The sequence below is a fragment of the Ostrea edulis genome, chromosome 2 (genome assembly GCF_947568905.1).
Source record: "Ostrea edulis chromosome 2, xbOstEdul1.1, whole genome shotgun sequence".
Taxonomy (NCBI): Eukaryota; Metazoa; Mollusca; class Bivalvia; order Ostreida; family Ostreidae; genus Ostrea; species Ostrea edulis.
This window is the reverse complement of record NC_079165.1, coordinates 84,017,961-84,043,912: the sequence shown is the minus strand read 5'-3', so window position 1 is coordinate 84,043,912 and position 25,952 is coordinate 84,017,961. Positions and strand designations below refer to the sequence as shown.

Sequence of the window (25,952 nt, the reverse complement as noted above, 5' to 3'; positions counted from 1 at the left end):
ATATGTTATCTGTATTACTATATGTTACCTGTATTACTATATGTTACCTGTGTTACTATATGTTACCTGTATTACTATTTGTTACCTGTATTACTATATGTTATCTGTATTACTATATTGTACCTTTATTACTATATGTTATCTGTTTTACTATAGCTTGCCTGTATTACTATATGTTACCTGTATTACTATATGTTACCTGTATTACTATATGTTGCCTGTATTACTATATGTTACCTGTATTACTATATGTTACCTGTGTTACTATATGTTACCTGTATTACTATATGTTACCTGTATTACTATATTGTACCTGTATTACTATATGTTACCTGTATTACTATATTGTACCTGTATTACTATATGTTATCTGTATTACTATATGTTACCTGTGTTACTATATGTTACCTGTATTACTATATGTTGCCTGTATTACTATATTGTACCTGTATTACTATATGTTACCTGTATTACTATATTGTACCTGTATTACTATATGTTACCTGTATTACTATATTGTACCTGTATTACTATATGTTATCTGTATTACTATATGTTATCTGTGTTACTATATGTTACCTGTATTACTATATGTTGCCTGTATTACTATATTGTACCTGTATTACTATATGTTATCTGTATTACTATATGTTACCTGTGTTACTATATGTTACCTGTATTACTATATGTTGCCTGTATTACTATATTGTACCTGTATTACTATATGTTATCTGTATTACTATATGTTGCCTGTATTACTATATTGTACCTGTATTACTATATGTTGCCTGTATTACTATATTGTACCTGTATTACTATATGTTACCTGTATTACTATATGTAACCTTTGTTACTATATGTTGCCTGTATTACTATATGTTACCTGTGTTACTATATGTTACCTGTATTACTATATGTTACCTGTGTTACTATATGTTACCTGTATTACTATATTGTACCTGTATTACTATATGTTATCTGTATTACTATATGTTACCTGTATTACTATATGTTACCTGTGTTACTATATGTTACCTGTATTACTATATTGTGCCTGTATTACTATATGTTATCTGTATTACTATATGTTACCTTTATTACTATATGTTACCTGTATTACTATATGTTACCTGTATTACTATATGTTACCTGTATTACTATATGTTACCTTTATTACTATATGTTACCTGTATTACTATATGTTACCTGTATTACTATATGTTACCTGTATTACTATATGTTACCTGTATTACTATATGTTATCTTTATTACTATATGTTACCTGTATTACTATATGTTACCTGTATTACTATATGTTACCTGTATTACTATATGTTATCTTTATTACTATATGTTACCTGTATTACTATAGGTTGCCTGTATTACTATATGTAACCTATATTACTATATGTTACCTGTATTACTATATATTACCTGTATTACTATATGTAACCTGTATTACTATATGTTACCTGTATTACTATATGTTACCTGTATTACTATATGTTACCTGTATTACTATATGTTATCTTTATTACTATATGTTACCTGTGTTACTATATGTTACCTGTATTACTATAGGTTGCCTGTATTACTATATGTAACCTATATTACTATATGTTACCTGTATTACTATATATTACCTGTATTACTATATGTAACCTGTATTACTATATGTTACCTGTGTTACTATATGTTACCTGTATTACTATATTGTACCTGTATTACTATATGTTATCTGTATTACTATATGTTACCTGTATTACTATATGTTACCTCTATTACTATATGTTACCTGTGTTACTATATGTTACCTGTATTACTATATTGTACCTGTATTACTATATGTTATCTGTATTACTATATGTTACCTGTATTACTATATGTTACCTGTGTTACTATATGTTACCTGTATTACTATATGTTACCTGTATTACTATATTGTGCCTGTATTACTATATGTTATCTGTAGTACTATATGTTACCTGTATTACTATATGTTACCTTTATTACTATATTCAACCTGTATTACTTTATGTTATCTTTATTACTATATTGTACCTTTATTACTATATGTTATCTGTTTTACTATATTGTACCTTTATTACTATATGTTATCTGTTTTACTATAGGTTGCCTGTATTACTATATGTAACCTGTATTACTATATGTTACCTGTATTACTATATGTTACCTGTATTACTATATGTTACCTGTATTACTTTATGTTATCTTTATTACTATATGTTACCCGTGTTACTATATGTTACCTGTATTACTATATTGTGCCTGTATTACTATATGTTATCTGTATTACTAAATGTTACCTGTATTACTATGTTACCTGTATTACTATATTGTACCTGTATTACTATATGTTACCTGTATTACTATATGTTACCTGTATTACTATATTGTGCCTGTATTACTATATGTTATCTGTATTACTATATGTTACCTTTATTACCAAATGTTACCTGTATTACTATATGTTACCTATATTACTATATGTTACCTGTATTACTATATGTTACCTGTATTACCATATTCTACCTGTATTACTATGTGTCACCTTTATTACTATATGTTATCTGTATAACTATATGTTACCTTTATTACTATATGATACCTGTATTACTATATGTTACCTGTATTACTATATTGTACCTGTATTACTATATGTTACCTGTATTACTATATTGTACCTGTATTACTATATGTTACCTGTATTACTATATGTTACCTTTATTACTATATTCAACCTGTATTACTATATGTTATCTGTATTACTATATTGTACCTTTATTACTATATGTTATCTGTTTTACTATAGCTTGCCTGTATTACTATATGTAACCTGTATTACTATATGTTACCTGTATTACTATATGTTACCTGTATTACTATATGTTGCCTGTATTACTATATTGTACCTGTATTACTATATGTTACCTGTATTACTATATGTTACCTGTATTACTATATGTTACCTGTATTACTATATTGTACCTGTATTACTATATGGTACCTGTATTACTATATGTTACCTTTATTACTAAATGTTACCTGTATTACTATATGGTACCTGTATTACTATATGTTACCTGTATTACTAAATGTTACCTGTATTACTAAATGTTACCTGTATTACTATATGTTACCTGTATTACTATATGTAACCTGTATTACTATATGTTACCTGTATTATTATACGGTATCTGTATTACTATATGTTACCTGTATTATTATACGGTACCTGTATTACTATATGTTACCTGTATTATTATACGGTACCTGTATCACTATATGTTACCTGTATTATTATACGGTACCTGTATTACTAATACAAAATTAAGATTAGGGTAAACGCGAATCCCTGAATATACGAGAGATGGGATCAGTTGTGTAGGAGGAGTAAGTATTCCCTGTAGCCCTCGATCTTGATGAGGTAAATAGAGTAATTCTTGGTCAAACTCATTGTATAAAGAACGGCCAAACACGTTAGACAGCATTTGATAGGTTGTATGGGCAAACTAAATAGTTATAATGAGTACAGACTTCGCCAAATCCTGACTTTCAATGAGACTGTTGAAATCCCTGTAGCATCAGTTAATTTGTCAATAGCCTGCCATAATTTGAAAACTTACCATACACAAAACAAGCTATTCTGTATCGAATCAATTGAGAGACATGAACACCATTTGTGGGTGATAATATATCTTCTCCTTTTTTTTTACCGATGAAACAGAAAAATATTTGATGAAATTTCGTACTTCAAATCATCATTTCCTCTCGTGGGGATCTGGGTTAGAATAGATCATCAGTACCCTTTGCTTGTCGTAAGAGGTGACTAAATAGGGCGGTCCTTCAGATGAGACCGCAAAAACTGAGGTCACATGTCACAGCAGGTGTGGCACGATAAAAATCTCTGTAACACCGACTCATTTAACACCAGAGTGTTCCACATCTTAATACTTAGATATTTTATTCAACTTAAATAATAACGGCAAACTGACAACTCAATGACTAACGGAATGACTTCAGCTTCTCCATCGTCAAATTCCCATATTTAAGTAGCAATATTCCATTATTACCTGTATGAAAGGTGAAGATAACGAGCAGTGATCAATCTTATAAATCCCATATCCAACACAAAATAGATAGTTGGGCAAACACGGACCCCTGGGCACACCAGAGGTGGGATCAGGTGCCTAGGAGGAGTAAGCATGCCCTGTCGACCGGTCACACCCGCCATGAGCCCTACCTATATCTTGATCAGGTAAACGGAGTTTTCCGTAGTCAAAATCAGTGTGCCACGAACAGTCTAACAATCGGTATGAAACACGTCACACAGCATTTGACCCAATGATGGGTTGTATTGAGTCTGAATTTACTAGGCCTATGAAAGAGTAATGGTATAGAACTCGAAATATAGGGTATCCAAGGTCTCCCATATAAAACAATATACTAGATCGTACACAGTCTAATACACCTAACATAATCTACATTTACCATCCTCCCGAAATTTCGTATAGCCTCCAAGATATGCAGGAGGAATGAATTTAGAAGAATGGCTATCATTTTCTACTCGATTATTTACCTGGGCTCTGACACTGTAGCACTAAACGGAATGTTTATGAATTACATAGAATGTACAACATTGGATATCGTTTTGAAGTTTCCTTACCACAATCTATAAAATAAATACCGTCCAACAGCTCCAAGTAAATTAAACTGTACACCTTGGCACTTTCACTTATCAATTACAACTAATTACCCCAAAAGGATGAAAGAATCCACAACGATTTAGACATCGAATATTAATTTTGATTAATGATGATTCAATATAGATTAGTAACATAAATTATGCTAATAACCTGCCTTTATAAAGATACACAACCCTTATGATGTCTAATTTCATCCAAATTACATAAACACAGGTGCTTGACGTTTTATAATAATAACGGCCCTTTGGGTAATTATTTACAGCTGTGATAAGTGAGAATGCAGACAGTTTTACAATTTTCAGTCACTTGGAGCTATTACGGACTTTATTTTATGAATCGGGGTAGGTAATTCAACTTATAAATGATATCTAATGTTTTATATTCTAAGTAACTAGTTACTGCAATTTACAAACATTGTTAAGTAGTACAGTGACAGGGCCCCGGTAAAGTTCGAGTAAAAATATTATGCATTTTTCTGAATGGTTTCTGCATATCTTGGAAAATGTACGGAAATTCGGGATTACTATGGTAATAATGTAAATTAATCATGTGTGAATATATTGGGATACAGAGAAGAATTATATGTCTTTGGGTTTGTTTTGTTTTGTTTTTTCATCAACGAACCTGCGTACCCTATAATAGGCAATTCGAACCCAGACGATATAATTGTTTGAGGTCTACAGATACACAAATGTTATAAATCAAGGGGAGTCAACTGTAAAACCGTGCGAAATAAAGTTAGCTATCTCATTATCATAACTGACAACAAGTTGTTAAGTTTACTGAAATTATGTGACACTTCGGATGACATCAATTGAATCGTTGGAATTCCCTCTGTCAAATGCTCTAACTGCAAGGTAATCATTATGAGGGCATATATTTAAAATTCTGATAAATATTGGCAATCAAATCATCTTGCACTTTAAATTCAATGTTAGTAATTAACGTTGAAAGTGAAAGTAAAAGTTGTAGAATATTGTTTCTGAATTTACTTTATGTAATGTGAGACTTCCCCCTACAAACGTCTTTTTGATATGTAGATGTAATAACGTAAAGATATTTTACAGGGAAATATAAATTGGGTAATTTTGACGTAAATATGTGCACATGTATTATTTTGATGGGTGAACATATATTATTTTGAATCTTTAAAATGAAAAAAAAAACCTCCAAATTCTTTTCAGCTACAGTTGTACATTTTATGTGAAACGAAATTGATATTGAAAGATAAATAATATCATAGATATGTTTTATCTTCATTAAATTGTGAGTTAACCCACTACTATCCGAATTAATCTAATTAAACACTGTAGTGTAAACCGACCTTTGATAAATAAATAAATCGTTTTCTGCACATACAAATTTACATTAACCTGCGTCACCATTTCTTGTTTTGTTTGCTCAAATCTAAACAGTAAAGGCTAGCTTGTGAAAAGTTTTGAATTAGAGTTGACTTAGCATAGATTAGGAATGATATATAAAAGTACTAACTGGATTCAAAGCATCTACGTTATGGGCCGAACTTATCGTAAGCACAGCAGAAAAACCATGCACCGTGTATTTTCTAACTTTGGTGGTTTCAATTCAGTTTGAAAAGCTATAGGTTTGTCAAATTTCTTCTAGATAAGGAATAAAAGAAAGAGACAATCTACTATTGATAATCATTATGCATGCAAAATCTTATAACGATAACATCTCTAATCTCCATCACTAAAGCATTTTATTTTCGGAGCAAAATCAGAGAATTTTACTGGATTGTGTAATTTTAATGTTTTTTCTCTCCTGTTTTATACAAGGGTGTGACTTTGGGAAGGGAAATAAATACACTAGAATATTTTATGGGGTTGGTAATGGAATTACTAAATGTTACACTATAAACTCGCGTGTGGACCACAAACTACAATATTGTTGTATTTGTAAAATTTTGCGATGGAGAATGACCCTCTTGGTGGACACATTGCATAATACGAAGTCCATGCCAAAAAAGACTTTACAAATGATACGCATGCATAATGCGTATCTTGGCTAATTCAGGAGAAGACAACTAATTTCACTTTTCTAAATTTAGGAATCTTGTCATCAAAGACATTTGAAAGTTTTGACATGCACTAAATCTGACGACAGATGTGTCTAAAATAGAATTTCAAAAAATGATATAGAATTCCACACTTCCTGGAGTTTGTAGAGGGGGCTAATCGCTAATGTGCAGTGCTTTATCTTCTACAGTTTCTATACTTTACGTCTAGATATTATAAGGTATGCATCCGAAATGGCAAATCATCCCCATGTGTTTTATCAAGTTTGCATATCATATACAAAGCATATGACTTCGAAACACTACTAATAGAATAACTTAAAAATGTAGAAGTGATTTTGTTAAGGTTTTTAAGTAGTTAAGAAGAAATGGTACCCATTTATATTTTCTCACTCAATTCATCAGAAACATATATGAATCAATTGGAAATTACCCGATTGTAACCAGCAATGGCATTTTCTGCAACAGTCAAATGAATACGTACTATCATAATTAAAAATCACTGAAAATGCATGCTTACTTACATGCCCGTTGTGTTTTATAATGAAAACGAAAACAGATCGTGTTTTACAGTTTATTTGTACACAGATCTACAAAGACAAACAAGAGCATGATTTCATAAATACGTTACATATTATCGATGTGTCTATTTTTCAGAATTTGGTCTGGTCACCCACCACGAGTGACCGTGCACACCTGAATGCTTGACTGCATTATGTACACCATTTCGCCATACGCGTTCGAATGATATTCTTATGGAGATGATCGCTCCGCACTCCAGGACACATTTACATGATATGATGGATGGTGTTTAGCCTAAAGAAAGAAGTCAAAATTAAATTTTAATATCATTTAAAGTAATGCAAATGTTATATGAGATATTGCAAAAATATATGCAAACCCATATTAACTAGACATTGACTTTAAATTCCAATATCAAAATTAATTTTGTACTTTATTACCTTATTCCTCCTAGGAAGTGAATAAATTATTCAAATAATCTGACATAACACAAAGTTTGTCATGCCATGGATTGGCGGTTTTGTTCTATAGTTTTTGCATTAACTGCTTAATTTCTTGTTTACATCAAAAAGAACTCTTAAATCATCCCTTTTTAAAGGGAACGTGAACACAAAATTGTTAGATTTTATTCTCGTATAAGTTTGTAAAACCACCTCAAAGCACAGACGTTTCCATGTACCGAAGCACATCTTTGTAAAACTACTCACAGTAACATTAAAATCATATTTCCCAACCTTTCACCATCACAGTCTCTCTATGCTCTAAATGGTTGATTAAATCCCCCTTTGTTGAATCCGGGTGGCTCCGGGATTTTGCCCTGTGATAAGGGTTGTGACATTGAATTCATTTTTATAGGTTGTTGCAATTGATTACCTTGTGGGGGTTGTTGCTGATTACCTGACATACGCATGCTCATTTGACCTCCAAAGGGATTTGATCCTTGTCCTGGACCCACTTTCACACCACCACTCATGCCTCCTCCCATATTGTTACTCATGGGCATATTTCCGCCCATATTTCCTCCCATGTTGCCATTCATACCGGCACTCATCATTGGCATGTTCATTTGCCCTGCTAGGGGCGTTCCAGCCTGGTTCATCATCCCGGCGACCATTGGTTGTCCTTGGTTCATACGGGCTTGGTTGTTCATCATTTGGCCTCCCATCTGACCTCCCATCTGACCTCCCATCTGTCCTCCCCTCTGTCCTCCCATCTGACCTCCCATCTGCCCTCCCATCTGTCCTCCCATGATTGGGTAATTTGGATTTTGGCGTTTAGCGGTACCACGGACCACAACAATATGTGAATAATTAGGTTCGTCAACAACAATCTCTGTGGACAAAGCGTTAGGATCGTTTAACTCCTTCAGCTTCCACCTTCCGGTGTAAACCCACTCAAACTTCCTGTACAGAATTCTATAGCCCTCCACAGGTTGATTAGGTGGATCCCATTTGACCCTCAACATGGTCGTGTTGTTTGGTCCTTTAACACGGTCTACAGTGACGTTTGGTGGAACAATCGTTTCTGTGATAAAGCAAAGCACTCTCATGAAGACACAAAACTCAAACAGTAACTATAGGCTTCAGTACATGCATTTTGTATGTATTCTATATTTGCTTACTTCGTAAGGAAAAAATATCAATGAGAAAATAGTTCTTTCATTCAGCGAAGATTACCTCGTTTTGGTGTAGTGAACTGTACTACTGCAGGTTCGCCGAATCCTTCTAAATTTACAGCATACAATTTAAACTCGTGAACCGTAGCGTCATCTGGAAATATACAAAATATTTCATGTACAGGAAAATGACAATAACGTAACTGAACTGTTCTCGTCAGCCATTCACCTACAACACCTCCGTTTTTCAAGATTAATGCCATTTTAATGGTTTGCTCACAACGACAATTTATATGCTATTGACAAGAGATCAACCTAAATAATCTGAATCCCAACGTAGTCTGTAAGGTTCGATTTTCTCTTTTCTGAGAGCTCCGTTTTTGACGCCCCAGTGGAGAGTATAGTTATCCAGTGGTCCATATGTATGATATGGGGGGATCCACTTGATTGTCAGTTGTGGAGGATCTAATCTCGATAATTCGATCTGAACGTTTCTAGGTTGGGAAGGAGCTGAAAAGAGATGCATCGTATTACAAATTTAGACATCAGACTATCATAATAGAGGAAAAGCGGGGGTTTTGTTAGGGATATACAAACCATCAGCTTTAGTGTTACACATAACGACGGCTCCGCCTCCTCCGAATGTTTTCCTGGTTCGTGAAGACGCTTGGAAGTAATAGACAGTGGCCGGCTCGAGATTTTCAATGACAGCTTCTGTGGCAGACGCGTCTGGTGTTTTGTAGAGGAAGAATTCTCTGTATCTACTGTCAGTATAGTTAATATTAAATCCACGAATGATTCCATCGCCCGGCAGAACAAGAGGTTTCCGCCACGTTAACAGAACAGCGGTCTTGTTTAAAGATGTACAGTTCAGGTCAAGAGGGTGGGGTGGATCTAAAACAAACAATTGAGTATCAGGCAAATATCATTCTTAGAGATTACCCATTCCAATAATCAGAATCAATAAACAGGTGTGCATATTATCACATGAAATAGCGTAACTTATTGTGAATGGCCAATCACAGGCGTTTTCATTATATCCGCTAAGAAGGCTACCTTTTCTGCCATTCTATGCATATTTTTGCATCTATGTTTGCATATCTTTGGACTGCATGACCACTACAACTTGAAATTCATGAATTGTTTGTTATGAAAGCCAGGTTTGGTGATTAGCAAGAGCAGATTAAATCTTGGGAGTGGAGGCCCCACTTACTGAAGTCAATGGTTTTGACCTCCACGGGTACACTCCTAGGACCTTCTCCATTGTTAGATCTGGCGGCCACATCAAACTGATATCGGGTTCCTTCAGACAGATCGTTGACGGTGTAGAACAAGTTTGGTGGTTTTACAGTCTCTGTCATTTGTGGAGAACCGCCTTCTTCGCGATAATAAAGCACGTATGATGTGACAACTCCAGCAATATCGGGAGAATCCCATCGCAAAGTCACTGCGTTTGGTGTCGTGCCTTCTATTCTGAGATTCTGAGGCGTGGATGGAACTGTCGTGGAGAAAAACAAAGAACAACATTTGTAATCATGTTTCAATGAACTGTTCATTATTTTTTATATCTTTGTTCATTTGTCAAGAATTTAATTTCACTTATAAAACACAATTTCATTGATTCAGTTGACTTTATCAACATTTCTGTAATACCTTACAAATTTGACTATTATTCGCGTCATATGACGTCCTAGGAATGACGTCACGATACGTTTGGCTTCTCGTGATTGTTTTCACCTTTTTGTATTTATTATGAAGTACCTCAAGTGGGTAAGTAGTTCAATAAAAACAAGTAATATCAAATAGAGATGTAACACAGGGTCCAGATCTGAAGGAGAATAAATCCCTGAAAATGTTTTTCAGAGATGTCTGATTTGTTCAAGGGGCAGTTTTTAGTCTTTTGCATCTAAAATAAGACCAAGATAATTTCTCTGTTTCTACATTTCAGGTCCTGACCCCCGGTCTCTCCTCTGGATCCGCGCACAGTGATCATAGCTTACTAATATCAGGTGTCTCGATGACCTGGGGCACGCTGGAAGCCTCGGTAACTACCCCAGCAACCGTTCCCACTCTAACCTGATAGTTAGATCGCGGAGACAAGTCGGTGATAGAGGCAGAAGTTTGAGTAGCGTCACAAATCTTGAAGACGACCTCACCCTGGGGCTGATATCCGGTCTCGTCAACGGCGGCAAAGTATACCTTATACTGGAGATTGTCTGGGACTGGGTTAGGGGGATCCCACCGAACAATGATGGAGGATACATTGTCGGATGTAGCTGATTCAGCAATGACGTTGGTTGGAGGTGCAGGTGCTGTAAGTATTGTAGAAAACATTTCAATTGTTTACTTTAAAAGCACAGTGTCATGATTTCAGTTACTTAGTATGTCACGGGTAAATCCTGGGAAAATATTGGTATGACTTTTGATTATGATAGTGATAATTCATGTGGATATTTTTCAAAAAACTATCTGGGTTTTGTTTCCGATTTTGACCGTGTTGGCATAATATTGGTATTCATATGAAAACAAAATTGACGACCATAAAAATGCTGCATTCATTGTCATAGTTTTCACAATTCGACGCAGTTGATCGAAACTCGAGTTAACCAATTACCACTTAATGCATTTGATATGAATTTTACCTTGCTCTTCATATTCTATTTCGGTTTTTAAACACCTGGTTTACTGTAAACGAACTCAATTTAAGTTCTAAGAATTGTTTTTGAAATACACACCTATCTTGTTACTTTCACAATGGCTATACTTTCAAGTCAATCATAGGAGACGTTCAAGAATCTAAAGTATACACGCCCTGAACAACCAGCGAACTAATAAGTCCTTTCAATACATAAAATCAACGTAATTGGATAATAAAATATCACATAAAGATGCTTTATTTACAATTTTATGTTAAATTAATAGGATAGAACTAAGGTGGTTATTCGTCGATATGATCACCTACTACACGCTACATCAATAACGGGAAATGAATGAAATATGCACGGAACATAAAAACCGCATTGTTCTGTACTTGTGTCCCCGGGGCCTGATAGTACTGGGCTGGAGATTACTCGTCATTATGACTACACGTGTTCTCCGTCGTAAATATTCTTGACGTTTGGGCACACGCGCGTTACATCTTCACGAATGTGGTGCAATTTTCAGAGCTTATGAAATATATTGTCTCGTTTTAACGTTCATGTTACCCATGCGGAGATTATATATGTGTGTATCATTACATTAAAATGGCAGGATGAGGTAATGTCTTGACCCCAGATATACATGTATGACCTCTCTTTATGAGTGTTACCTATGCTATCAAATAATACACTGTGTCATAGTGCTAGCTTAATGTTAAAACCAGGACTAGTCATCAATTTGCCCTTTGCTGTAGAATTAATAAAATTTCTTTAAAACATTATATATATATATATATATATATATAAAGAAATGACATAACCAAGACATGAACAATGAATACCAATGTTTTGTTCATGTCGTTGGTCGTTTTAGAGTTTTACTCTTTTATCTGTGCTCGTATCTGTATTCACTGTATTCAGATATGACTGATTGTTTATTATATGTATCCAGCAACAGCAAACAAACAAAAAATAATGAAAGGTTATAGGTGAAAAAATACTTTAAAGTGTCTTTTTAATGTATTCAACAAAATGACATGTCTTTGAAATATGTATGCTTCCTTTTTTGTAACATGAAACAATGTGCCTTTGGGATCGATGCAATTTGTATGTAATTTCACTAGTTAGTCAAATATGTCATATGTTTTTATTGTTTTAATGATATTTCAATCTCATCAAACGTTTCAGGGGCAGACAACCGGGTTCACAGTAGTCGTTTGTCTGTTCCGTTACAACTTGTCATATCATTTATCAAGGTATAAAATGTGACATTATGGTAGACCAAGTCCATGCATTTTAATTAAATAGATGTCACGAATCCGCCTAATATGAGAAATTAAATTGACATCTAATACGAGCTAAGCGAAATCTTAAAAAACCATTAAAAAGGAATTAAAATTATTTTCAGCGAAATATAAATCCCTTGCTGCGCTCTCCTATGCGTAAATTTGAATAATGTTTCCTATAATTGTTTTATTTTTGGGACGTTTCATAAATCCTATGAAAAATCATACAGGTAACCTTTTCTCCTTTCGTTAGGTTGTTGAGGTAGCAATACACGAATAATTGTAGCGTATAGTCGGTCATAAATGACAACGCACCTTGCCTGTTTTAATCGCTCGCTTGAGCAGACCAAAATTATAATGAACAGAGAAAACGACTGGGGTCTCACAGACAAGGCCGGGATTGTGGTACAAAAATGGACACAAATATCGCTGTTTCTTGTCAAACACGGACAATCCACGTCAACATCAAACAGAGCAGTACTCAACATAGAATTCACATAGCTTATGCTGTCACGGACCTCGTGTTTTACTTGCATCACAAAAACGCCGGTTTGTGAGCAGTGTAAAATGTCCAAACTTTGGATCATATATAAAAGTATTATAATATTCAAACCAAATTGGTTTGTAGACTTTGAATACATATAAAGATACATTGTACAAACCAAAATGGCTTTCAGAATTTGTGCTTAAAAAATACAAAAACTGCAGAGAGTAGAACTTTTAAAATATTATATAACATCCGTTTTAAGTGGATGAAATTGATCCATTCTGAATTCTATTGGTACTTACGTGCCGGTGCGTTCGGGCACCTGTTCATCTGTTTGGTGAGGGACGCCGTGGTATCCTCCAACACACGTAGTCTTCCCTCCACCTCATCCACAAACGAAGAATACGCAACATTGGCGGAGGGGGGCACACCGGGTCCAGACGGAAGTCCCTGTTTGGTCATCTCGGCTTGTACGATATCGCTTAAAATTCGAGCATTCATCATTATTTTGTCTATATGATTTTGAATGGCCATAAAATTATTTTGTGCATAAAGTTGTTGGAAGCACACACACATAATCACAAATAATCGAAATCCTACGGAATTCACCATTTTGGACAAATGTAACAAGTGTATAAAATCCTTCTGTACAAAATATAAATGATAAAAAAATGTGCGGTGAAGAAAATAAATGGAAATTATTCAACCATCATCAGTTACGAGGTGTCATGGCTATATCTGCCATATCCGAAGACGGTTGCCCGCTCACGAGTGTCCAGCTTTAAGCAATAGTAGTATATGATCTACAAATATAAGCGCTATTGTTGTGACGTATACTCTGTTTTCTTGATTCCCTGGGCTATTTGTAGGAAACAGCGATAACATTAGGCATACAGTTGGAGCTCAGTCCAGTCTTTGGTATAACACTTCAGTACTTATGCTAATACGGTGTCATTCATATACAAATTTATGCTACCAGTCAAACTTGAGCTAATGCATAATAATTGTGTAGTTAAATGTAATTTATTTTGTGGGATTCAGGATTTAATTGTAGCAATAAAACTGTATCAAAAAAAAAAAATGAATAGCGACCGATGAAATATATGCCTACAGAATAAAGTGTATTGAAATCTACCTAATTTAGATATTAGCATTCTTAGTGGCTTATAGTTTTTAAAAAATGCAAATTTAGTCCTTGAAAATTATGACACCTTGTTTATTGATAATACAGAAATCATTATGTATACATTTCTGCGAAAAAATATTATTCTTCATCCGCATGTTTTGTAAACTGGTTCTCCAAAAGTGAGTATTTGAAATCCCCATCAGTATTCATCGGCTGGACCACGTGACAACACAGTTTTATTAATTTGCTAATTTTGTAGATTTGATGCAGTGGTCTCTGTAATTTTTCACGGATATTGAAGTTTCATAAATGAGATTAAACTTTATGTAAATCAAAGAATTTCTTAAATGAGATTGAATATTGCGCAAAATGAGAATTTTCATGACTGAGATCAACTTTTGAGCATATTTTGAAAACTCCTAAATAAAATCAAACATTATGGAATTAGAAATTCATAAATGAGATCGAGTATTATATATACACGTACATTACGACATTCATAAATGAGATCGAGTATTATATATACATTACGCCATTCATAAATGAGATCGAGTATTATATATACATTACGACATTCATAAATGAGATTGAGTATCATATATACATTACGACATTCATTAATGATTGGTTGGTTGTTTGTAGATTGTTTAACGAGAATTTTCCACTCATGGAGACGTCACCATTGCTGGTGAAGGGCTGCAAAATTTAGGGCCATGTTCGACGCTTGCAGCCTTTGAGCAGAGAGGGATCTTTATCGTGCGATACCGGTTGTGACACGGGTTTTTGCGGTCTCATCCGAAGGACCTCTCCTATTAGTCGCCCCTTACGACAAACGGGGGTTACTGAGGACGTATTCTAACCCGTATCCCCACGTGTAAATTCATAAATGAGATCAAGCATTATGTAGATAATGAAATTCATGTGAGCTCAAATATTACACGAATTGATAAGATTAAACATATGAATTAAGAAAATTATAAATGAGATCAAATCTTATACAAACTAGGAGAATTATATATAAGATCAAACATATAAATTTTAAGAAATTCTATATAAGATAAGATATATAGATTAAGAAATTCATGAATAAGATAAGATATTATATGAATTAAGAAATTCATGAATAAGATAAGATATACACTGTGTAAATTAAGAAATGTATAAATGAGATCAGAGTAAATAAAATACGATGGAGTTTTAATTTGAAATGGAACAATTAGAATTCACCGTACAAAGCTACACTTTGACACTTTCTAACACTTATGACAAACTTTAACCTGTCACATATTACAGGTAGAAATCAGATTGCATCTTTCTTTTATAAAATGATCCAAAGTCGATTTCTCACACACATATAACTCTTGGCATACGAAGCGTGACTAAATATTGTGACGTAAATCTTAATTAATTTTAAATGTTCAACTTCATTCAAGTTAGAAAATGTATAAAATGTATGTTTTGTTTGTCACTTTTAGCATGGGCACATTACTCGCGGTAACGAGGTGTCACGCATTTTGTCCGAGCACGACTTGACGAGCTGAAGATCACGAATCGTTTGTGTAAAAGATGTCATCAATGAATGCGGTCCTTGCACGACTCTTGTCGGTGTGGGAAGATGGGACGACACATCATCTAATGCTTTTATGATTGTTGATGTCTCTATCTTGTACTGGTGAGAATAAAAAGAGTAAAAAAGGTTATGCCGAATGGGGGTGCTTCTGGCGTATAGAAAATAAGGATATCACTCCACAAGGCCCATTGTAAACACTATCTGTGTCAATACAATTTTACAACCAATCAGATTTTATAACTATTTTTTTCCGGGAAAAAGGGCTCTTATGAATATAATTGACAGAGGAATTGATAAAACCTTACTGCTACGGCTGTAAGAGTACTGTCAATTAATATCAAATGAAAAGTGCATGGCCTAAGTTACCCTTATTCATCGTCACGAACTGCATGAAAAACTACCAAAAATATTTTCATTTTGTAGTTTTTGTACACATTCTTCTCTGCGAGATTCACTCCGTGAAATTGTCATAGATGATTCATATACGCATGGATCATAGGATTGGTGCCTCTGCAAAATCTCAATGGATTTGAACCAATTAGAATCCGTGTTACATATTCGTAACTTTCCTCAGAAATCAACAAACAAGGGTGACATTTCCATTGTAAACATTGAAAATGTTTGGTTATTTTATTTCCTTTTGTTAGATCGACAGACAATGTTTGTATGTTGTGGACAAATCAACTTAAAAATTATTCCATTTCGAAAGATTAAACAAATCATAGAAAAATAGAACTCCCTCGGTTTTTAAGAACTTAATTTATCGTGTTCAATAGTTAGTTCCATTGTAGGTAATGTTCGTCGTTTATCATTGCTTAGCGTCAGCAATATTCAGTTATATTAATGGAATAATATTTACATACAGTTAACCACGGAACCTAAATTCAAAAGCACCAAACTCGGAATGACGTCAGCATATTATAATGAAACCCACACGTATCCATATTCAATGAAATGTTGCTTCTTTTTGAGACGTGACCTTATCTATCATAGTGAATGGTGTGGTCCTGCTTTTAAAAAAAGCCGAAAAAGATTTTTCTTGAAATATATCGTAAAGTTTTTATTAGATCAATATCGTTTCATTGAACTTGATTGATTGATTGACGATTGTTTAACGTCCCTCTCGAGAGAATATTTCACTCATATGGAGACGTCATCACTGTTGGTGAAGGGCTGCAAAATGTCGGCCTATGCTCGGTGCTTATGGCCTTTGAGCAGGGAGGGATCTTTATCGTGCCACACCTGCTGTGACACGGGACCTCGGTTTTTGTGGTCTCATCCGAAATAAAGAATATAAAATATACCTGTAAATGCACGTCGCATTGATTCTAAGCAATAAAGTTATAGACGGTCTCCTTTCATTCAACTAATTTATTTGCATTTCAATCTAGTCGCCGATGACTTTGACCTTTGAGAGAGAATTTAACCATTTTTCTGTCACTTCACGAAAGAAGACAAGCAATTTCAGCATGTTTTCAATTATGAAATGTAATAAAAGCACACAATATAGGGAAGATAACTAGTTTGTCTAGAATGCTTTGCGTAGTATTCGACGTGTGAGTTGATATCATGACATGTTATTTTATAAATATCTGTACAAGTAGTCATTCTGTTCGCCACAAATAACTCAAATCGTTGCTATATACACAATTATTTGATTTTTTTTATGAAGACTTAATTTAATCTGAGAGCTGAAGGTAACCCGAAGAGGCAGAAAAACAATTTACCTAAGCCCAAAATGTTTTTTTTTTAAAGTTGTATAACACAGTTATTGATGTTTGTTTTGGTGGATATAAGAAATTGTCTACATCGACTTCAATATCATATTTCTTGGATCAACAATTCCTTTTATTATTTGATTAAATAATTCCGAGCTTTCTGGTTGGCTGAGATGAAACTTACAAGAAAAAATAAAACTTTCTATTCACCTCCACATGCCTGCTACATAAAGACATGCATAACATTTGATTTTTGTAACATCGAAAGAAATGAATTGGTAATTCATAAATTTATTTATTTAATTTAGTCATCTAATGAAACTTTGCGTCTTTAATCAATTTCAACTAAATATTGCACTCTAGGTGTAAACAAAGATGGCCGACGAGGTATCGCTTGGTACGCTATAGTGGCCTGCTTCTATGTTTTAAAGTACTCAATCATATAACAAACAAAATATCGCGTCTCTAATCACTTTAGACCAGGTTTTGCACTCTAGCTGTTAACAAAGATGGCCGAACAGATAGCTTTTCGTAGTCTCTAGTAGTCGATTTCAATATTCAAGTCATTCAACCATATCATGGGATAATTATTGATATTTTCTCGGTGGATACATTGATTAGCTACCTGACGAGTTCCGGAGAGCGCGGTCAATTTTAAACCTCGAGGGTAGCTAAATCATCGTATTGACCTCGAAACTGAAAGTTGAAAATAACTCTCATAACTCCTATAAGCAGTACAAAATAGATAGTTGGACAAACACGTACCTCTAGATATACCAGATGTGGGATCAAGTGCCTAGGAGGAGTAAGCATCTCCTGTCGACCGGTCACACCCGTCTTGAGCTCTATGATTGATCAGGTAAATGAAAATTTAAATAATTGTATGATATAAACCCCCAACAAAAGTCTGCAAGTATATGATATTATTCAACCGTTTGCAGCAATCTATTATATTTCTTTTCTTTGAATGTAAAATTGTATTAAGACACCGTTTGCCAGATGCAAAATAAGAAGAATGTTTTGAAAGATTTGCAAATCTACAACTATTGATTTTATTCCCTTGTTTTGTATATAGTGGGTTCCATTTTCTAACACTTTGACAATAAGATCCGCCCAAATGGTTGAGCGAAATTTAAAATTCTCTGTGAAGTATGACGTGGTGCACCTGAATTGCACAACCTGTTCCGAAGTCGAATACTCGTGACGTTAATTTCACTTTCTAATGATGATCGTGCTGGGTTTTGTTTTATGAAAGTAATAAAAGGTCTACAAAAATCGTTGTTTTAACCACGAAGATGAAAACAGTGGCCATTAATATAACTGAACGTATTTACATTTCATGTTTTAATTTGACACTCCATGCACTTTGTAAAGTTACTTAAACTATTCATTATACATGTATCAGATCTTTGAAATCGAAATACATTATAGTATGTCGGTTTTGGTGGTTTTGTTTGTTTATAATGATAGTAAAATAATTCATGTTTGAAACATTATCTATCATAATTTGGGTTTAAATCATATATGCATACAGGTAGTGAAATAACGTAACATTTCCTCTCATCTCGTACAGCAGTGTCAGCAGGGGTCATCAGATGTGTAAAAGGAGGGTAGTTCTAAACCATTTGACCTGCTTTGTGAGAACAGAAGTGCACCATGAGGACAAACATCCCGTCCCTCATAAACATAACCCACAGAGTGTGAATTAGATTAGTGGGGGCAGATGTTGTGGGGACATCTCCCTACAGATATTATCTCTCTGAAACATTTTTTTTTTTTTTACAATTCGGAAGAGAATATTGAATAAACTTTTATAGATATCTCTATAACTACCAAAGATAATATATTTTATTACAATAATATAGGTGTGTATTCTCTACGGGTCGTTATGAGGACGTCCTCACTTAACAGGTTCCCTGAGAGAGAGAGAGAGATTAACGAAGCCGACATGTATAATTATATATGGATATTTTTTATGGTACTACATTAACCTTAGTTTACATCATGATAATCTTCCACAGAATAAACAAACTCGTCTTGACAAGATCTGTCTTTGTGTCGAGATCGTGATGTCCATTCACGGACGACATAAATATACAAAGGAATCTTTATAAAATGATTTGACGAACTTTGGTCCCTAGCATTAATTTTACAATCGATCATCCAGAAGAACTGCGTAATTACGGATCCAAGTTTCCGTACATATAATTTCAAAGGTCTGAATTTAACAGATTTATTTGTAACATAATGGATGTGTGAAATGTATAGGCACTTGGACATTACACAGAAGCATACGTTTCTTATAAGCTGAATAATGTACGAATTAGTCAGGGCGTAGGTACATCTGAAATGCAAACATTTCTTAGTCAATTTTCACTGTCACTATGTGGACGTTGTCAGTTCTCGCCCTCTCATTAATATATAATGAGATCCAAATATGAAGTTTAATTATTTACAGCCAGCGAACGAGTTGATACAATGAGGCACAGGGCAACAACATTGGCTTTCGTTTATTCATGTTCCGATAATGAGGGTACCTTAACGTGAAGTTTTGGTGCAGACACACAAATTGAGTTTTGCAACATAATTTTCTATGATTTTACGTAATTATAAAATATTTTTTTCGAATTATATCCTTTTCACTTATTAATAAAAGATATAGATTAATTTGTTTAAGAATTGATAGATGTTCTAAAAGATTTAGAAATATTCATATTGTTGATAGCATGATAAATCGGAGATTGGCACAATAATAATAATGATAATTCATAGCAATCTAATAATTATCATAGGACATAATTATTTGATTTGCACAACTGATTGTGCCTTTTTTTTTCATTTCAGAAAACTGAAAAGCTGAAAGGTACATTGTTTTCTAAGAACTAATGTAATATGATAAGAAGAAGAGAAAGAAATAGAAGGGAGGAGAAAGCCTTAAACGGACTGATCCTCGAATTTCTCAAATGTTTTGTTTTTTGCATCTGATTATTAGAATTTACTGTCTAATGTGTTTCAAAAGTTTCACAAAAACATAAGGTTACATATCATGACAGAAACTCATTATAGAGAGTTTATTATTAATTTTGTGTGTAAACAACGTTTGAGGTTTGAAATTGTTGGCACAGTTTAAAATTTGTGGTTTTAATGATATATATCACATTTCAAGTATCCTTTAGGTAAATTGTGCCATTTAAAAGTTAAATTTGTGTTTGTGCAAAGTTAGGATGCTTTAAATTTCATTAGTTTGTATACATGCATAAGGCCTGTGTCTTGTTTACGTAACAGAGTTAGGGCTAAAATATTGCTCTTTAGAAGGTCCAAATCTTGGTTGTCAATTTTAACTGATTAATAATTTTAATGTTTGATATCAAAAATGAAAAAAAAGAAGTTTATATTAAAAATGTTAATCATCCCATTAAAGTATTTTCGTTTGTATAAGTTCTTGCCTGGGCATTAGATCATTTTATCGACTTTATGGTAAGAGAGGTTCAACATCTTGACCCAGAAAGATCAGTGAAATTCGCCACTAGGGTCTAATTTTCCAGGATGCTATGCACTCTTAATATTAAACTGAACATGTGTTTTATAGAATTGTCCGTATACGTCCCCAGATCGTTAGGAAATCTCCAAATCGATAGAAAATCCCGCATTTTACGTAATGATGCCCAAGAAGATTTGCATATAAACACAGAATGTACAGTGTAACGGTGAACAAACGCTGAAGGATTTGGGAACGAACGCTTTTGATTCTGGTGGGTGATCGAATGCTGGACGGTTCTTGGTGAGACCGAAACGATGAGAGAGAGAGAGAGAGAGAGAGAGAGAGAGATCTCAAATCGACATATGCAAATCACGAATGAATGACTGAATCATGAATGAAAATCAATATTTTTAATTCAAACATATTTTATTGAGAAACTCAACAGGATTGGGCAACAGGCAGAGCCTATGTAGGCCCTCTCCCAAATACAAAAGTCAAGTACAAAGGTATGATATAAAGGTATAAAGAGGATTTTTAAAGATTTAACAATATTGTAATAAGGTTTACATGAAAATAGTTAATAAGAGTTTTGTTGAATTTTGCTATGAATTGATTTTTTATAGATCAACATGTTCTACACATACTTACATAACCCTCCACCTAGAGTCACACACATACATAAATACATATAATATAGATCAATACTAAGGTAGATCAATCCAGCCCGTTAGAAGAAAAATGAAAATAAATAATTTGTAAAGAAAAAATATTTTTTTTAAAAAAAATCAATATTGATAACAAATAAAACGTAGTCAATATATCTAAATGTCGAGTTGAAGACCAAAGTAAGAGATATATTTTCTTCTCACGTAGAAGATTATAAATATATTCTGCATGATAGACATATATAAACAGGTCAGCTAATAAAGGAGCACAATTTGTGCCCTGGGAATTCCAACAGACCATTGAGATCACCAAATATTACGTAGATATCGTCATTGAGGAACCCCAGCATTGACAATAATATCATCTTCAGAGTACATTGTACTTGTGTGTAGAATCAGAGTGGTGTTTAACAAAGTATTTTGGATGACTAATCACGAGATATGAATATGTCTGTGTTTCATTTTTATTACAGAAGCAGCTGTCTATGATGTGAAAAGGTCTAGTTTTTAATCTAACGTATTTTAAAGGTAAAACATTTGACATTTTACTGTTAGAAAATCAGTATTTCAGAATGTTAGATGAATCGACGGCTGATCGCTTGATGGTGGTTTTCGCCAAGTTAGCAATGGATATTACAATTAGGTGTCGTATACGGCGTTCACACGCCAGTCACTTTTATACCTGTGATCGCGTGACAGTTGATGTAAAGTATATTCTATTCGAATAACAACGTATATTATGTGCGATCTTTTTGTTACAAAAAGATTCGAGAAATCGTATCAATTCGTCTCCTTAATTATCATATTTGCATATAGTTAGTTTGACATATTTAATTATTATATTTACACAAATCATAATACATTTATTAAGGAATGAAAATTTTAGAATAGCGAATTGACGAAAAATACCAGGGTTGACGTTTCAAGGATGTGTGGTGACAGTTTTATTGGTAATGTAAAATTTAAAATAAAAGCAAAGTTTCAAGGAGAGATATTACTAATCCTTCTCTTTTGGACAACTTGTGCTCTATCTATGAAATCTGTAAAGCCTCGGATATTTTGATCAACTGGAATTCTTATATTAGTCAAGTTAATGTTTTAATGTCCATGTTTGGGTAAATCCAGAACGTAAATCGTTTAAGGAGTCATAGTGGCTGACTTCTTTTTGAAACTTGAATGAAAATATATTACATATCTTATTGAAAGTAGACATTAACGGCAAACTGACAACTCAACTGTATGACAAACAGGATGATTTCAGCTTCTCCATCGTCAACTTCCCATATTTATGTAGCAATATTCCATTATCACCTGCATATGGTGCTTATATCTCTCAACTGATTCGATAGGCAAGAGTTTGTTCTGTGTATGGTCAGTTTTTAAATCGAGGCAAGCTACTGACAAACAAGTTGATGGTACAGGGGTTTCAACAGTCGATTAAAGTCTAAGAGTCTGATGATGATTTATTCTCATAAACCAATGTACAAAAAGGTATAGAGAAATACAAATACTACAGTATACAATACACAAAGTCAGTATCCAGAGTAGAAGAAAAGGTATAGAGAAATACAAATACTACAGTATACAATACACAAAGTCAGTATCCAAAGTAGAACAAAAGAGAAAAAGAAAAAAGAAGAAAGAAAAAACAAAACATATACATACATACACACACATATACACGCACACCTATGCATATACTGTACATAAAGAACATGTACATGATGCAATGTACATATTCTGGAAGACTAGCGCATGAAAGTTAAGTAATCAAAGTGTTGATATAAGTGATAAATTTACATAATATTTTCAAAGTGATAGTATTTTTAGATTGGAACAAATTTTTGTATTTAATAATATTGACATTTGTTCTGTTTTCCAAACTAATAAAAAGATTTCTGTACAAACGTAAGTGTGGACAAACTAAAATATAATGAAACTCATCTCCTAAGTCATTTTGTCACAAAATATGCATTTTCTTTCAACATTTTGCCATCTACCGGTTTCTATCACTAATTTATGGTTACAAGTTCTAAATCGACAAAAAGTTATTCTGTCTTTGGTATCGAATGTATCTAAATAATCTTCAAAGCCAAAGTTTTTTAAATATTCTATAGTTTAATCCCTTTAGGGAATTTGAGACATCAAATTTCCAGGTTTGCTGAAATTGGTCAAACAATCTACGTTTCACACTTTCATTTAACCTCTTTTTGTTAATCGGGTTCTGGGACATGGAAATATTGCTGTATCCTGATGAATCTAAAGTATGTTTTATACATAATAGCCATTTTGAATTAAATTCGTTTAAAATGTGTTTATTATATATAATACAATTAAACGTAATGTAATTGTATTAATAAATGACCCTCCAAGTGAGAATACAACACCTAAATATACAAATTCTTTTACGATTTCAAGACTTTGAGTATCAAATTTGAATCTACATTTTGGCGTTCTTCCATTTGAAAAAACCATAACTTTCGTTTTATTTATATTAACTTTAGCTTCCATATTTTGCAGTATTCACAGAACCAGCCAAGTCGTCAGTATTTAGCAAATTATATGGTCATTATAACGATCTAGTTTGCCAATACAACCTATTATTGGGTCAAATACTGTCTGACTTATTTCATACCGATTGTTGGACCGTTCTTGACACATTGATTTTGACTACGGATAATTTCGTTTACCTGATCAGGATACAGGCCTCACGGCAGGTGTGTTCGGTCGACAGGGGATGCGTACTCCTCCTAGGCACCTGATCCCATCTCTGGTGTGTCCAGGGGTCTGTGTTTGTCCAACTATCTATTTTTTATTGCTTATTGGAGTTGTGAGATTGACCACTGTTCGTTATCTTCACCTTTCATTAGCAATACATCTACAGTATACATTTATTTCTTTTAAAAACAATTGCCTAGGTGGGTAGCTCACTAGGATACCATTTTGGTCTGCTGAATTGTAATGCGTGCGTTCGAGTATAGCAGGGGTTTTTAATTTTCAGATTTCTACTTCCTACTAAAATTGCATTTTTCAACTAAATAAGGTAAATATGAAAATGTTCAATTTCAAAATATCATTGTAAATATCCCCCACTTTCCATCCATGTCAGATTTCTCTGGTGTGTTACTCCTTAACGATGTCTACTAAATTGATGGACTGATTTACGTCGGGAAAAACTAAGGCTTCACTTAAGAAAAGAATATTCAAATTAACAAAGGAGGTAATCAACTTCTGTATAAACAGTTTAAGTCCCCAGATTATTCCATTATGTCCATGACGGTCAGAATTCATTTTTATTAAATACCATAAAAAAAAAAATATAAACTCCAACACCCGACTTTATGTACTGCATTTCCATGTGGATGCAAATATAACATCGATCTTTCAGGTCCACAGTGTAATAAAGTGAATAAAAAGTGAAGATAACGAACAGTGATCAATCTCATAACTCCTATAAGCAATACAAAATAGAGAGTTGGACAAACGCGGACCCCTGGATATACCAGAGGTGGGATCAGGTGCCTTGGAGGAGTAAGTGAGAACGTGATGGATTGGGGATTTTTAACAATATATGGACACAGACATCGGTCGTATAATCACTATGTAACATTTGATCACTTTTATCAACAAACAATTAGGTCTCCATCATCCATCGGTTCTTTGAACTGTAATAGGCCAATGAAGGAATATATGCTGTAAATGTAAGCAAAATTCTTAATCATAAAGTTCAGTCTCCTATTCCACCATATTTTCACTTTGTATTTCATACAAATATATTTCTATTATTGCATTCAAACCTTTTAATTACAAAGAGACTATACATCGCCTAGATATATCTAACATTTTAATCAAAATCCTCACAAGTCTGCTTCTTCATGCCACCTGGACATGTCGTTAATAATGATGTAACTTGTGTTGAAAATGACGACCACAAGTTACCCATTCTAACAGGTCCAATATTCAGAGAACCCGATCTTTCCGTTAGCGATAGAACATCCTGTCGAAGATTATCCCAGACAATGGGCTAAATATGGAAAGACAGACCTTTATAGAATAGATAAAGTGTATATTGAAATTTCGT

The 25,952-nt window shown here is 33.7% G+C and overlaps 1 protein-coding gene and 1 long non-coding RNA gene across 3 annotated transcripts; one reads left to right on the top strand and one right to left on the bottom strand.

Moving 5' to 3' along the window:
* Window positions 1-7,322: 7,322 nt before the first annotated feature.
* On the bottom strand, window positions 7,323-14,239 carry LOC125682307 (fibronectin type III domain-containing protein 2-like). 2 transcript variants are annotated; one of them, XM_056155224.1, is made up of 8 exons: window positions 13,614-14,143; window positions 10,900-11,211; window positions 10,113-10,397; window positions 9,497-9,793; window positions 9,215-9,409; window positions 8,961-9,053; window positions 8,182-8,808; window positions 7,323-7,578 (listed from the first exon to the last, which is right to left on the bottom strand). In XM_056155224.1, exons 1-8 carry the CDS (start codon window positions 13,921-13,923, stop codon window positions 7,574-7,576), a joined length of 2,124 nt encoding a protein of 707 aa, XP_056011199.1. In that variant the 5' UTR covers window positions 13,924-14,143; the 3' UTR covers window positions 7,323-7,573. The 2 variants fall into 2 exon arrangements, with proteins under 2 accessions (XP_056011199.1, XP_048778747.2); XM_048922790.2 differs by having other exon boundaries at window positions 7,323-8,808; window positions 13,614-14,239.
* Window positions 11,131-21,978, top strand: LOC130051928 (uncharacterized). The gene is made up of 3 exons (XR_008800202.1): window positions 11,131-11,213; window positions 15,913-16,109; window positions 20,570-21,978. It is a non-coding gene; the product is annotated as an uncharacterized LOC130051928 (long non-coding RNA).
* The last annotated feature ends 3,974 nt before the right edge of the window (window positions 21,979-25,952 follow it).

Coding starts and splice junctions, on each gene's coding strand:
- LOC125682307 (XM_048922790.2), bottom strand. CDS start 13,923: ATGGTGAATTCCGTAGGATTTCGATTATTTGTGATTATGTGTGTGTGC. Junction 11,212..13,613: donor GTGCCCGAACGCACCGGCAC/GTAAGTACCAAT, acceptor CAATACTTACAG/CACCTGCACCTCCAACCAAC. Junction 9,410..9,496: donor GTGTAACACTAAAGCTGATG/GTTTGTATATCC, acceptor ATCTCTTTTCAG/CTCCTTCCCAACCTAGAAAC.